At 39.5% G+C, this 15297-nt stretch overlaps 2 protein-coding genes across 2 annotated transcripts; both read left to right on the forward strand.

Annotated features, from left to right (window-relative positions):
* Window positions 1-1940: 1940 nt before the first annotated feature.
* On the forward strand, window positions 1941-9542 carry dgat1b (diacylglycerol O-acyltransferase 1b). The gene is made up of 17 exons (XM_088387138.1): window positions 1941-2333; window positions 2744-2831; window positions 3908-3948; window positions 4192-4277; window positions 5071-5123; window positions 5271-5376; window positions 6691-6819; window positions 6945-7013; window positions 7130-7233; window positions 7338-7376; window positions 7451-7492; window positions 7575-7619; window positions 7718-7830; window positions 8075-8140; window positions 8612-8699; window positions 8807-8869; window positions 8957-9542. Exons 1-17 carry the CDS (start codon window positions 2101-2103, stop codon window positions 9104-9106), a joined length of 1515 nt encoding a protein of 504 aa, XP_088243264.1. The 5' UTR covers window positions 1941-2100; the 3' UTR covers window positions 9107-9542.
* A 145-nt stretch (window positions 9543-9687) lies between these two features.
* Window positions 9688-15146, forward strand: gpr20 (G protein-coupled receptor 20). Its single transcript, XM_088387139.1, has 8 exons — window positions 9688-10396; window positions 10934-11056; window positions 12600-12817; window positions 12889-13155; window positions 13732-13976; window positions 14045-14129; window positions 14198-14323; window positions 14502-15146. The coding sequence occupies exons 3-8, from the start codon at window positions 12605-12607 to the stop codon at window positions 14685-14687; spliced, it is 1122 nt and encodes a 373-aa protein (XP_088243265.1). The 5' UTR covers window positions 9688-10396; window positions 10934-11056; window positions 12600-12604; the 3' UTR covers window positions 14688-15146.
* The last annotated feature ends 151 nt before the right edge of the window (window positions 15147-15297 follow it).

A 15297-nucleotide genomic window follows, 5' to 3' on the forward strand; every position in this document is an offset into this window, starting at 1 on the left:
CTGCTTATCTTGCAGCATCTTTATTACTCCATCAAGTCTCCCATATAATCAGCATCTGTCTCAGTTGTCCCTCACTCTAACACTAACCAATACCAACCACCAGCAAGCCATCACTGACTCAAACACACACGTTCTGCTCAGATTCACCCCCACGCACAAACACAAGTTCATGCAACATCACTCAGCTGACCTGAATGATGTTGGAGTGTGGAGTTCTCCTGCGCCCGTGTTCAAGTGACTCATCTATCCTGCCGCTGCTTCATTACAGCCTGCAAGGGCAAACGCTATCTCCCGCTCCTTCTGCCGCCCCAGCTGGAGGCAGAGAGATGGAGATATACAGTAGGTAGAAAGTGTGATATCGCTCTGTCTTCCGTATCGGCTCCCCCACCTTCATCTTGCTTTTCTCTATATTTATCTCCTGTCTGCACATCTATTGCTTTCTATCTATGTTTTCAATCACGCTCACAGCCCTCTTTCAACAAATACCTTGAGTGAGTGTTGGGATGTTTCGGTAGCTAAATGTCAATAGTTTAACCCCCTAAAAAGTTGCAGACTTGACGGCAATGCAAAAAGCTTTTTGGAGTGGCACTGCCTCACTGCCCCATATTTCTGCTTTCGCCGAGGAGGATCTAAATCCCCCCCCAAAATGTGGAGGAGAGGTTTCCAAGAAAGATGTAAGCCACAACTAGACGGGTTTTTAATCTGTTAGGGATGACATGAGTATAGCTTAACGAAGAGATGAAAGGTGAATGGATACAATAAGAATGATATTTTCCAAAAAGCAGAGAGCGAGATTGTGTTCTGCTCAGAGGCACAGCTTTTTTTTTTTTTTGCGTCTTTTGAGGCCCTGGGGTAAGGCATAAATAATGGATTGCTAAAAACCTCTTATTCTCTCAATTTTATATGGCTAGCTGTTATCAAAAATAACCGGATCGGTGGCGCGTTAGCAGACTTGCACGCAACAGAGTGGTTTCTAGTCTGAGGAGCTTATTGGGGTAAAGTACAACTTGCTAACTTTTTCTGTTGTCATTGTGCAATGCTTTCACAAAAACTATCCCAGCAAGAGCAACACAGTATCAAAGTCACACAAAAACTTGAAGGTCAAATAATCTTTGGACCAAGACATCAGCCTATTACTTGAGACTTTAGCAAATCTTGTGAAAGCTCAGCTCAGATGCATTGAGGACGGAAGGGATTAACACTAAGTATATTTTACATTTTCTTTTGGCTATTTTCAGAAAGAGGAAAAGTGTGATAAACATCCAGCATTTTTTGGGGTCAAAATCTGAACAGGTTAGGATAAAGTGGTTGGAGAAATGAATGGATAAAGCTATGAACAAGTTAGACTGAGGTCAACCAAGATGCTGAAATTGTATGTTGCAGAAGTTACACTTTAAAGAGTTGCATGTACGATAAGTTAAAGTTTTAATCGATCTATGATCTTGGTTCTCTTATCCCAACAACCACAGGCACCCAAAGCTCATTACTCTTAAAGACAACCGTTTCGACAGAGAGGACTGATAAAGCTGAATCAATGCCAGTGATCACTTGCCACCATGATATGTAAAAGCGCATTGAAGAAGAAACGACAAAAGGGGTCAGTCTCATTGAAAGAACTCTTAAGTAGTTTCATCACGATAAGGACGGTAATGGAAATCGAAGTGCAACTTTTCAGTTGGAAAGGTCATTAAATTAAAAGATATGTAAATATGTATCCATAGAGCTATGGTAAGTTAATAATAAATTATTATTATTATTTATTATTAATATTAGTAGTAGTAGTATTAGTAGTATCGTTATTATTATTATTATTATTATTATTATTATTATTATTATTATTATTATTATTATTATTATTATTATTTACAGCGTCCGATTACAGCGCGACCTTCTGCGTCACTATTCGTGACGTCACGACACCCCTACCTGTTTAGTGACTGTGCGGAAATTCGAGTTTTGGGCGGATTTGTTTGACAACTTCCCGTTTCCGTTTGGTTTACACACCCACGGGACTCAATTCAGCATCAAGTATGCTAATTCTCGAAGGGAACAAGTGAAGAGAACTTTATTCTTAAACTTTTGGTTTTTTTCCCGGCCACCATGGGGGATATGGACACTACCGGGGCCTTCGCTCGCAAACGAAGGGGTACGTTCGCGGCGGGGAAAGGAGCGAGTCTGCAGCCGATGCATAAGAAGTGTATGTCGGCCACTCAGCACTTGGTGGCCGCTGACAGCAAAAAGGCAAACAGCGATCCAAGCAAAGTTGACCGCTTGTGGCCCACAACAAAAGGGGACAAAAAGAAAAGAAAAAATGATATAAATGACAGTTTAAGGTAAGTTATATAACAGAAAAAAACTTTCCAAGTATGTTAAGTTGTTTATAATCGAGCGCGCCCATGACGTCACTAGGCTGGAAGTTTACATGTTCGCTACAGTTTGGTACACATATAAATGTTTGAGAAGGTGTACGAGTTTAAAAGCTAAGCGTGTAAACCAAATTCTAATTCGAAATGTGCACTTTGAATATTGATTAGTTCCAATCAATTTTCACTATCAACATTATCTTAGCGATGTGGCATTCAAGAACTTAAGGAAACTACAACTATCGCCTCCCCGCTGTTTGAACAGTCAGAGTTTGCCAGAAGTTGTATCAATATTTTGCAATCAAAGTGTGTCATAGTTCTAGTGAAACCACACCTCATCTCATTCATCCAACTGTCGTTTTTATTCTTACCTCATCAAGCTGTCACAAGACACAAGAGTCCCTGCTGACGTCATCCAGTGGTTTCAGTAACTACAGAGGGATTCTAAACTGGTGTGTGATCATGCTGGTAAGATCATGCTGCACGTCGTGGAGACATTTATGGACATGTGTCTTTAATATTGCTTATCCTTAGGTTGCAGTGATTTTTTTTGATGAAAGTCACACCTATGGACAATTTAGTGCAGGCATGTCCCTGTTCCTGTTTGGTTGCTGTCCTGCCTGTTTTCCATGTCTCCCTGCTGCAAGCTTCTTCAGGTGTGTTGCAGCAGAGAGACATGGAAAAAAAAACACGGCTCTTCAGGAACGAGTTTGGACTTCAATGAGGAAAATTTAAAAAAAAAAAAAAAGAAAATAAATAAACAAATTTCCACCATTGAATTCCTTTACTAACCATGTTCGGGTGAATGAGTTTGGTTTATATTGTAAGTTAAAAATTATTACACTCTGAGTGATTAAAAAAAAGAAGGAAATATACACTCACATTGTCCTTTTCATTGTCAGAATTGATCTTTTGCCAACTTGAACACTATAAATATACATCTTGGCAAGGTGTTGTGTTTTCAATCGATAGTCCCCTTAATGTGCTGTGAGTAAATTTGACAGTGTGGTCAAATCCAGCTCAGTCAAAATAAAATGCACTTTATGTACTCTCAACCCAGATTATTTCCAGGTATAGCAAAATGTTATTATAACTCATTTGACCAATTTCCGTTTTCTCTGATGGAATAAGGGACTGAATGTGTGAGAATAGAAGCAGGGATGCAGCTATAGCAAAGCCTGCCTGCTGCTAATCCAGCCTTTGAACACAAATCGTTGTGTTCATCACAAGAGGTTTTCCCCTTCTTTCCTACTGAACTTCTGTCCCATCCCCAGGCATGGAATGGAGCCTTTGTGTGGGGTAATGAGATATCACCATCCATTCACAAATACAGAGAGTGAGCCAGAGAAAGATATATAAGAAAAAAAAATGATGAGAGAAAAGTATGATGAAGTAGAAGAAAAAGTAGAGGTGAGGAAGAATGGTGAAGAAAATGGAGGATTTATCTCATAAATGGAAAAAAAGTGACCTAGAGCAAGTAAAAAGTGACATTACGCCAAAGAAACGCATCTAACTCTCCCGCAACTCTGTTGTTGTTGTTGCAGGTACTTAGTAATGCTCGACTCTTCTTAGAAAACCTGTTGAGGTGAGCAAGATTTACTTTTAAATTCCGTCGATATTACATACAACTTTTACTGTATAATATTTTCATTCTATTACAGCTATCTATTTTACTGGGTCATTGAAAGAAATGTATTTACTCAATATTTTTTTTGTTTTGTTTTTTAAGAAACTGCTATGCTAAGCACTTTAATCCGACTCTTAATGTTATTCTTATTATTTTTTGATTTATTTATTATTTATTATTTATTTTTTATTTTTTCCACAGATACGGGATTCTGGTTGACCCTATTCAAGTAATTTCCTTATTCTTGAAGGACCCCTATAGTTGGCCAGCAATGTGCCTGATAATTGGTAAGCACTATAAATGTACAGCTTGGGTAACCCTGAATGCAAAAATCATTGTAAAATACTTAAAAGGATGTCCTCAAAATATAAACCCTGATTCAGTCCATTTATTACACATTACACATTATTTTTGAAATTATCAAATTAGCTGTTTAAGTAACACAACCAGTGACCATGAGAAAGAGGCACAGAGGGATGTGTATATTTTTTTGCAATAGGTGAAAGTCCGCAGTGGTGCAGCTCAATTTGTCTCCTGCAGTTTTGCCCACTTGGCCTATATACTGATATACCGCATAGGTATTGTGCTGCAAAAAAAAAAAAAAAAAGCAACATACGCTGCTTTTGAACTATCCTGACTCAACTTTTTTTTCTAGTCGTCATCACTCCCATTCCCCAAGTGTAGCAAGAAAAAAACAAATACTACAACACATCTTTATATACTTTTAAGTCTTTAAGGGTTTCAACCTCCATCCAAGCCTGATGTATCGTTTCTTATTATAAATGTCAGCCTTTAATAAACCTTCTGCAGTCGAGCAAAACAAAAGAAATTAATTCCTTGTAATACTTGTAGATGTAGCATGGCAGGCAACCCCGACGCACGGTCTGTTAGTGCTAGCTCATTTCTTTTGGCAGGATTGCTGTTAAATTGAGTGTGATCGTGTCTGTGAAACCAAAGCCAAGAGGCTTTGTGTTGATTTAAGCGAGGGACATTCAGTTGGAAAAATTCGGGAAAAAAAATCTTAAAAAATTAGTTTGGCTACAAAACGGGTTGCTGAAATGTATATGTTGTTTTCAACAGTGTCCAATGTGTTTATCATGGTGGCTCTTTATACAGAGAGACAGTTGTCAAAGGTAAGTGGCAATAAAAATATCCTGCATATATTTTCATTATTTTTCTAAAACATCATCGTTATAGTCGGATAACGCAATGTTTGACATCGCTAGCATTTTTCTTACTGCGCTGACCCTGTGTCTGTTTTTGTTCCTGCTCCTGCTTAGGGTTCATTCAGTGAGCGTGTCGGCTTTCTTATCCATACTGTTAATTTGTCTGTTATGCTGACATTCCCTGCCGCAGTGGTCCTCCTGGTGCCCTCCACAACCCCAGGTAAAAAAAAAAAAAAATCTTTTACATGCAATTGAAAATGATGTCATTGCAGTAAAGATTAAGAGAGCATTCCTACAGTATCTTTGTCCTTCAAAGCCGCAGTCGTCCCATTTGATTGTGCACTAAAAGACGTCTCCTATAAACCTGTCATAATTGGAGTCGGTTAGTGCTAATGGAGCAGTTGGTCATATCTGGATCGGATCCAGCTGGCGAAGGAAGAGAAGGCGAGTGTTGTCAAAGTGTGTATGGTTTGCAAGACGGGGTCATCACGGGTTCACAGTCTTCCTGGGAGCAACCCTCTGCAAAACACAAAGCTCTAGAATATTCTTCAGGCTGCTTTTCAAGTTGTTTTGCCCTTCACCATAATCAGTAAATAAAATCCCTATCAAGGTCACTGTTGTCACTTAACCCCCAAAAGTTTCACATCATTAACATAATACAGTACGGCGAGTGCAGATTTTTGGCATGGCTTCTGTCTTTTAGTCGTCCGTCTAGTTCAGCCATGTATAATTTTATGAGACATATTATGAGGCTGATAATGGGTTTCTTGCAAATGCATGGTAATTTACTCCGTCTATTGCATGTATTACGCTGAGATGTTGACTTGGCATTGAGATGAGTTTGATGTCCAAACATCATAAAAGGGGAAAAAAGTGTCACTTTTGCTTTTTGTAATTTGTCCCCCCTCCTTCCCCTCCCCTCTGGTCCTGTCCTCTCCTCTTACTGGGAGGTGAATGAGGAAAGGAGTCAGCCCATCTGTCCGTTCTCCTCCCTAGCTCGGCTGTTCACACCGGAAGGGCAGTACGAGAGGGCAGGTGTGTGCGTGGATACAAGACCACCAAGTGTGTATACACACAAACCGGACTCCGCAGTGGCCAATAAAAAAAACAAAACTGTGTTTTTTTATGCTATCCCATCCACCTCAACATTTCATAGGTTCCTTTTTAACTTACTATTATTAGTCGTTGGGTTATGGACAGACATCGAGCTAATTAAGTCCAGAATTATTATTATTTTTTAAATAGGGACGTGTCAGAGAAAATGTTTGTGAGCTTAATGGCACTTTTATGACTTGGATAGAAAGTCACTCTGATCACCGGTAGCTGTCTGGAGGCTACATTAGCCAGAGAGACAGATGGCATATGAATAGGATGGGCTGTGATTTGACGCCAGGTGCTCCGACCTGCACCTTACCCCTGCTGGCACAACAGTCTTTATTTGTGCGTGCAATTGTATCCGTGCGTTTAAGTGTATCAGTATCACAACATGCTCGTCTCTGCAATTCACATGCCATCCTGTCTTCCTCTCTTTCAGTCGGAGGTGCGTTTGCACTTGGTTCGTACACCATTCTCTTCCTAAAGCTTTACTCCTATAAGGACGTCAACATGTGGTGTCGGGAGCTGAGCGTCATGAAGGCTAAGAAACTGGCAAGGTCACTGTCATGTAAGTTGCACACAAAAACGGCTGGTTCTATTCTCTGCTTGTGTTCTTACAGTGACATCTACAGGCAAGCGTATGTTACTGCAGCATGTGATGGATCTGGGATTTTTTTTTTTTGGTGTCCACAGGTCCATCATCAAAATACTTCAACGGAGATGACCAAAAAGTGTGTTACCCTGGCAACCTCACAATCAGAGGTACTTACCTTTATTTTATTTATTTTTATGGGTGTGTTTATTGCTGTTTTCCCCCCCTCTTCCTGAAAAATACTATTCCGAACATCACATGTAGCCCCCTCATTGTGTTTGCTTAGACCTGTACTACTTTGCTTTTGCTCCGACTCTATGCTACGAGCTCAACTTTCCTCGCTCGCCCAAGATCCGCATGGGTTTCCTCCTAAGGAGACTTTTTGAGATGGTAAGAAGATTTTCCATCCATCAGCAAATAGTATTCATTACTCAACTTCAAGTATGATCTTCAGCGTGTTGTCCACTAACAAAATTTTAACTGTTTATCTGTAGCTCTTCCTCATCCAGATGTTAGTGGGCCTCACTCAACAGGTACACTTCAGTGTCGCTCATCATGGTGCATATCTGAGAATATCCTACCACTATTTTTATCATCTCTCTTCTAGTGGATGATTCCCATTATTCAAAGCTCCATGAAGCCACTGGAGGTGAGCGTGGAGCATGTCAGGCAGGTTTGAAATTGTTTTGAGTGTGTAATCGTTTTCTCCTCTTTCCACTCTTGTATTGTAGGACATGGATCTATCTCGGATGACTGAGAGACTCTTAAGACTGGCTGTGAGTTGAAAAAATAAAAAAATGTTGTAGCTTTGCTGATAACAGATGGCAAGCTATTCATTTTGATGGTATTTCATTCTTCTCATGTCTCTCTATAGGTTCCCAACCACTTGCTTTGGTTGATGTTTTTCTACTGGTTCTTCCACTCATCTTTGAACTTCACAGCAGAGCTTCTGCGCTTCGGAGACCGGCAGTTCTACAAAGACTGGTGGTAAATATTTGTTTCTTGGAGTCTTTTTATATTTTGGAGGTTTTCATTGGACTGGTTACTGTAATTCGTGGCTGTGAATGCGGTGAGTGACAGTTGATCATTTTGAAAAGCCTAGCGGGTGTGAGAGGGTATTAAAAGTGTCTGATAGAGTTTTCCATCAGTATTAATGAAAGTGTCATACCCAGTGATCCATTATTTAGACTCTGTAAAGCCTCTGTGTCGATTTTCCTGACTCATCTTTCAGGAACTCGGAGTCGGTGACATATTTTTGGCAGAATTGGAACATCCCCGTTCACAAGTGGTGTCTCCGGTGAGTTATTCACACACTTAAAGTTGGAGACAGAGCAGTGAAATGTCTCGACGTAAACTCCGGGGGAGCGTTTGGTTTGATGCGAGCACACTGTACATGACACTGTTACGTGTTTGGAAAATGACTCAAAAGAGAAGTCCGAAGCAAGAAAATCAAACTCGGCAAATTTAAGATATTCTAGTGATAAGTCAAACTAAAAATGACACAACCACAAAGCTTCAACTTTGGCTAACAAGTCTGTTTAGCTTAATGCTAACGAATAATGCGAAATCAATGTCATTGTGTTATAATCCTTTAAGCAATGGATTTTTGAACACAAACGGTGGAGCAACTCATGTAGACAGATAAAATACCAATATTCACAGGCTTATATATAAAAAAAAATACCCATATGTCTGTACCATGATAAGTAAAATAAATAAAATCTGTGTTTTTTTTCTTCATTTAACATGTCACATGTTCTTCTTCCAGGCACTTTTACAAGCCGTTGCTAAGGAGAGGTTTTAGTAAGATAGTCAGCCAGTCCGCAGTCTTCTTCTTGTCGGCGTTCTTTCACGAGGTACAGCTGAGCCCTTGAAACGAACCCTCTGCTCATACAGACTTTTAGAAATAGATATCATGCCATCTGTTGTTGTTTTTTTTTTTTTCTCCCAATCTCTATGTTAGTATCTGGTGAGTGTCCCTCTGAGGATGTTCCGACTGTGGGCCTTTACGGGCATGATGGCTCAGGTAAGCTGATTTGGAAAAATATTTATATATATTTTGTGATGTTTTAAAATAATCATTTATTATTATTATTTTTCTGTTCTTCATTAGCTTCCATTAGCCTGGTTCGTTGGCCATTACCTGCGTGGTAACTACGGCAACGCCGCAGTGTGGATGTCACTCATAATTGGTCAACCAACCGCTGTCCTGATGTACGTCCATGACTACTACGTTTTGCATTACAGACAAGAAACAGACTAATATTTTATATTTATATGTTGCTTTATCTGTTCTTGTCCTGAAAAAATAGGAATTATTATTTGAAAATATTTTCAGGTGACTTTTTTTTTGCCAGTATCCTCATGCAACTTGGTACGAATAGGATTTTTTTTTTTTAGTACTGCAAACCTCAAAGTATCCTGCACTAAAACACTATATTTTGCAAGAAAAACAGTTTTTGATTCCGTCGATACACTTCTCACCATTCATTTTTGAAAAAAACGTACTCGTAAACAGAAACTGAAGTGCCTTCATAGTGTTCTTGTCATCCAGCTTTATCAAAACGTTACTGTGAAATCAGCGCAGGAAAAAAAAATGTATGCTGTTGAGATTTTTGTTATTTTTTAATCATGTTTATACAAAAGTCATCTTGCTGTGCTGTCAAGCGTTTAAGGAAATAAATGTGAATTTGACTTGAGCAACAGTCTAAGGTTGTTTCTTCTATTTACCATTCTCTCCGACTTCATAAATGCACAGCACGTTACGTTGTAAACCAACCACAGTTTGGAAAAAATCAATACCAACTTCAAAAAGTTAAACCAACTTTGTACGTGTTCTCATCACCATGACAGGAGGACAAGCCTGCTTTCCTTCACGGTGACATTGAATTAAATAGAACACCTTCAGGAATCACAATATGATTTTTCTAATACTAGATTAAATAATATGTGCAAAAAGAACAAACATCTAAACATTCCATAAAACTTGCAAAAAACAAAATGTCATCATGCTGCAAAATGAGACAAGTGAAGGACAGACACATCCATATATCGTCCTCTCATCCATGACAAATGTATCACGTCATGCATCATGAGAACGGATGGAGCGACATAAAAGGTGCCGAAACTTTGCCGTCTGTCGTCCATCATCTGCTTCATCCTGACGTGAACAGTCTTTCACTTCTCCTTGCTTGACTCACACCCTGGAACGTCATTAGTGACCCTCACACTCCCGCACAAAAACACATCATACTCTCATCCACCTGTCATTTCTATGTTCATACATACAAACACAATCATAACCTTCATTTACTCGCTCCGACTTTATTTCGTCGCCCTTCGCTTCTTTTCTGTCTACCGTGTCCTGCGTCTTTTCTCCGTGTCGTTTCTCAGTAACAGGTTGATCCATGGCCTCTTGTCCAGACATCCGTTTTTCCGGATGTTTCCGAGGAACGTTGCCAAGCTGTGAGTGATGATGATCCTCTCAACAGGAAACCGGGAGACAAAAACCTGTCTTCTGTTTGTCAGATGGGATGTAGCAAGAGACCTTGAGGTGAGGCTTAAAAAGACTCTGGACATTTTTTAAATCAATACATGTTAGCCGTTTAAAGGCAAATATGCTAATCCTAATTAATATTTGGGATTTAAGTTACCATAAATTGCCTTTATATATGATTTATCCTTGATTTTGTTTGTCTTTGCCATTAATTCAAAAATGTTCTCCATAAGTGGGGTGGCCACGGCCACCAGCTAGCTCCGCCTCTGAAGGCCGGCGCCCAGATTTGAACCCCCAACCTCAGAACTATGTGACCAGTGTGTGTGTGTGCGTGAGTTGGGCACGCATGTCTGATCAAAATGTAAACAGATTCTCAGACTTCCTGTCTGAGGGCCAAACGGAGGGGCTAGTGGCCAGTGTGTGAAACGGAGGGAGGGATGAGAAGTTAATAGGTGGAGAAAGACAGAAGAGACAAGGAGCAATAGTAAAGCAATTGAGGCCTTTGGTGAATTGAGGAACCATGCATGGAGCAAAGAAGCTACAGGGACAGAAAATGATAATGATGATGATGACACTTTGCGTGAAATTTTGTAGGGCAAGGTGAACCGGGACAATGAATGCAAAGCCCTGCGTGGAAAACATCACCGCATCAAGGATTTGAAGCCTCCTTAGGGACTGCGTGAATCTCCTGTTGGGCTATTTTGGTTTTCTCTCAAGGTAAGAAATACTCTCATGCCCTGAGCAATGCAATTACTGATTTTTATATTACAGCACAATCGTCACTTTGGGATCCAAAGTGGGATTTATTTGAGTGTTTACAAAAATATATACTGTTGAGCATCACTCCCTTTGCTATCGTCCTCCCATGCACAAGCTTATAGAGACTCCCACGCTGCTAGAATTTATTTGTGATGTGCCTCTGAATCCCTCCGGACTCCTCGCCGAGACTCTTTGCAGTCGTTGCATCAGCACTATATTTGATGTATTATATATACAGCAACATGCTGACACTATGCATTGATGTATTGGTTAGAAATATGCACTAAATAAATTTTGAGAGTCCATTAGGGCGACCACACAAGTATGTTTCAAAAAAAAGAGAATATATTGACTCAGAGAGTGTGTCTAATGGTTTAACTGTAGTGGGATCACAAAAAAAAAAAAGGAAATTAGCCGATTTTTCACTGGCTGTGGAAAAACATTGTAGATCTTAACAAATAGTGGAGCTGCTTAGGATGGCTGCAAAAATAATGTCTTGTAGCTGGCCACTTTTTTTATGTTGTGCAATAGGTAAAGGTCACCATGATGTATTACTTATGGTTGTTATTGCTCTCTGAACATTGTTTCTCCTTTTTACAATGAAGGAGTACACAGCCTGGTAGAGATGAAAAAATTCAAGTAAATGTCATTGTTGCATTTTTTTTTTCTTACCACTTTTGTTTGGGACATTATTCACGTCTCACTTTATACAGTGAGTGTCTCATCAAGTCAGAATAAAATTCATCAGCTGGCACATTAGGTTGCTTCGAAAGAAAAATGTGTGTAATCCTTTTAGTTTTGTGGAGCAGGGAGTATATCTACATAGATCTAAATTGGCTAGATGGATGATAGATAGATGGATAAGATTTTTTTTTTTTTTAAATCCACTAAAAGCAGACAACTATTAAAATCCGCAGGCAGTATAAACACAAATAGAGACATGTTGGATATATCAGCTCATATCAAAAAGGTTTCTCTTGATGAGAATGAATAATTTGTATTTATATTCCCTTTGCGCTGTGGCAATAAATAGCATTATAAATAGATAGCATAAATAAACTGAAGATGGGTTTCCATTTTTTTTTGGTTGTTGTTGTAGCCATGCCAACATAAACAGCCATACGGAAGTTGTGCGCTGACATTTTTTATTTTAAAGGTGCCTTCCTATTTATTTATTGTATATATTTATTTTTGTTTATTTTTTATTTGATTTATTTTATATTAATTTATTCGTATTTATTTATTCATTTATTAATTTTTAAATTTAGTTTTCTTAATTCATTAATTCTTGTTAACTATAATATCTTTGGTCACAAGTCACCACATGTAGCGCACCTATTATATATCTCATATTCACAATAAATATATTCTGCACGATCCATTCATTAAGCAGGTTTCGAAATTAGACCTTAGATAAATGTAAGAAAACAGTTTTTATAATTGTCTGCACGTATTCTTTAATCCATGTACAGTTTAATTAGCTCTCTGCTATCATCATTAGCATCCATGTCCGTCATGATCACCGTGAGTGCAAACAGCACGCCATCCTGGACGGTTAGCAACACTTCCCTTGTCGGCCACACGGACGTATCCAGTGTCAGCAACACAAGCGGCATGGAAGCCTATCTTCAAAAAATAGCTCATTTGGATGAAGGCCTTTACAAGGACTTCTATGGACTTTGGATCACGCTCATGGTCATAAACTTCCTCATTTTCCTGGTATGTAAATCAAATTTCTGAATTAGCATATCTGCTGATTGTATTGTTGACGAGAGCATCTCCAATTTCAGGTGGGCATGGTGCTCAACACGTTGGCTCTTTATGTGTTCTGTTTCCGCACCAAGCAAAAAAGCTCCTCGGTGATCTTCACCATCAATCTGGCCGTGACTGACCTGTTGGTCAACCTCTCCCTGCCGACACGCATCCTGCTTTACTACAGCGGAGGGGCTTGCCTCACCTGTTCCTACTTGCACGTCTTCAGCTACTTTGTCAACATGTACTGCAGCATCCTTTTCCTCACCTGCATATGTGTGGACCGATACCTCGCCATAGTGCAGGTGAGTCTTCCGAAAAAAGCCGTAGTTGGGCTGTAAAGCCTAATACGTTAAATATTTGATCATATAAATTGCATTATTTTATAAGATCAAATATTTAACGTTTTTTGTGGTCACAATAACCAAATGTCAAAATGTTACAGTGGCTTACAATAACACTGGTCCACAAACATTTTCTATTTTTTTTTTTTTTTAATCAGAGGCAAGTAAATATTAGAAAGGTGGATTTTTTTCAGAAACACCATAGTAGTAAATTACAAAAAAATATATGTATATATTTAAAAAAACCTGATGTGTAAAAAATAAAATTAAATATTTTTGTTTGTTTAAATCAGCATTAAAAATCAATTTAGGGACACTTCTAGCCATCTCTGATTAAAAAAAAATATTTTGACTCGTCTAATGAATAGACTTCAGCAACAAAAACTTTGTGTTGTCTTTGAACACTTACGCCTAGTACGTTACTGTACATTATATGAAAATGCCATTTGTGAGGTGATAGTTGGTCTGAATTGTTTAAGAATCAGATTTATTCTAATTATCTGCTTAATAAAAGCAGTAATTGTCATGTCCTTGCAGGTTGAAGCATCCCGTCGGTGGCGCAACTGCACCGTGGCTAAATGCGTGTGTGTCTGCGTGTGGCTTTTCGCCATCGTGGTCACTTACTCCTTCCTGTCCACGGCCTTCCAACATACAGGCTGCTTCTTCTCCAAGCTCCTCTTCCTCACCCTCACCGAGTTCTTTCTACCCCTCGTGGTCATCGTTGTGTTCACCCTGCGGATCGTATGGGCGCTTGCCGATCAACGCCTGATGCAGCAAAGCAGGTACAACCCAAATTCTGCCTCCATTTTGTTAATATAAAAGGTCAGTCGATTGTGTCGTATCCGTGCAGGAAGAGACGAAGGAGGGCCATCCAGCTGCTGACCACAGTGCTGATCATCTTCACCGTCTGCTTCACGCCATTCCACGTACGACAGGTAGAGCTGGCACGCTCTTATCGATTTCAAAAGTCGAACAAATATTGAATTGTGCGTCTGTCACGTAGGTAGTGGTGCATTTCTACCCCGATATGCCTCACCAAGCCATCGTCTACCATTTGACCGTCACGCTCAGCAGTCTGAATAGCTGCATGGACCCCGTGGTCTACTGCTTTGTCACAAACAACTTCCAGGTATATGGATTTGAAAACTTTTTCTATCATTATCAATATGAGATGGAAAGTAAAAAAAATAAAGATGGAAATAATGTGCTTGCATAATTTTGCACACCCCAGGACAGGTTTTTCCCAAAAGTTAAAGCTGTCTTTATTGAGTAAATTAGTTATAACAGAGTTTTACTTTCCTGCGCAGGCGACAATGAGGAATATTTTCCGCCGTGCCGAGGCCGAGCAAAGCAGCGGTGATATCATCAGCATGCAGCACAGCTCCAAGGCCTCAGGAGGGGAGGCTGCCACCGCCGTCCCTAATAATGTGATCATGATGAGCACCATTCCCTCTTCACCACAGAAAGGCACTGAAGGGATTCACAAATTGTAAATCACATGAGGAATTTACAGCATCAACTGTGGGACAGCTAGCATATTGGACATCATTGAACAGAATTGATAAAACGAATACAATTCATCATTGAGATGATAAGGACTCGCTTCTGGCTTGACATTTTACATTGCAGAAGGAAGCAAAGCCGGAGGACTTTAATGGTCACAAATCAAATGTTGCCATTAACAAAGGAGCTCGATGGGAATGAGAAAGAGGGATGAAATACAGCAATTTTAAAATGAGACAGACTACACCTCTCACTGTTTGGAGAAATCATTTTATGGTTTGGATTACCTCAGAAGAGTTCAAGACAGCGCCAAGGAACAATGATCCTTTTTGGACAGCAGAGGGCAGCATTGCTGGGAGAAACATTCTGTAGAGCTTTTGATATATTGTTCTGTGCAACACTTTTAACAAACTACCTGTCATAAACGCCACATAAAGGCTCCATCCAGCATTAAAAAAGCACTTTGATGTGGACTTTTTTCGATTCTAATGACGTTTTACCGTTTTGGACAGGGATGAAGAATTTCAAAATTCGCAAAATACCCAAATCTGACACACTGGGCTTCTTTGAGAAGTCAGAAATTAATCAAGCAAACGTTGA

This window comes from Syngnathus floridae, chromosome 10 (genome assembly GCF_059516105.1).
Source record: "Syngnathus floridae isolate MCC-2025c chromosome 10, RoL_Sflo_1.0, whole genome shotgun sequence".
NCBI classification, from domain to species: Eukaryota; Metazoa; Chordata; class Actinopteri; order Syngnathiformes; family Syngnathidae; genus Syngnathus; species Syngnathus floridae.

Excerpts from the sequence above, each read along its gene's own strand:
- gpr20 (XM_088387139.1), top strand. The coding sequence starts at position 12,605 with ATGTCCGTCATGATCACCGTGAGTGCAAACAGCACGCCATCCTGGACG. Across the intron at positions 13,156-13,731 it reads GATACCTCGCCATAGTGCAG|GTTGAAGCATCCCGTCGGTG; the intron begins GTGAGTCTTCCG and ends ATGTCCTTGCAG. Across the intron at positions 13,977-14,044 it reads CGCCTGATGCAGCAAAGCAG|GAAGAGACGAAGGAGGGCCA; the intron begins GTACAACCCAAA and ends GTATCCGTGCAG.
- dgat1b (XM_088387138.1), top strand. The coding sequence starts at position 2,101 with ATGGGGGATATGGACACTACCGGGGCCTTCGCTCGCAAACGAAGGGGT. Across the intron at positions 5,124-5,270 it reads CAGAGAGACAGTTGTCAAAG|GGTTCATTCAGTGAGCGTGT; the intron begins GTAAGTGGCAAT and ends GCTCCTGCTTAG. Across the intron at positions 7,493-7,574 it reads GCTCCATGAAGCCACTGGAG|GACATGGATCTATCTCGGAT; the intron begins GTGAGCGTGGAG and ends CTTGTATTGTAG.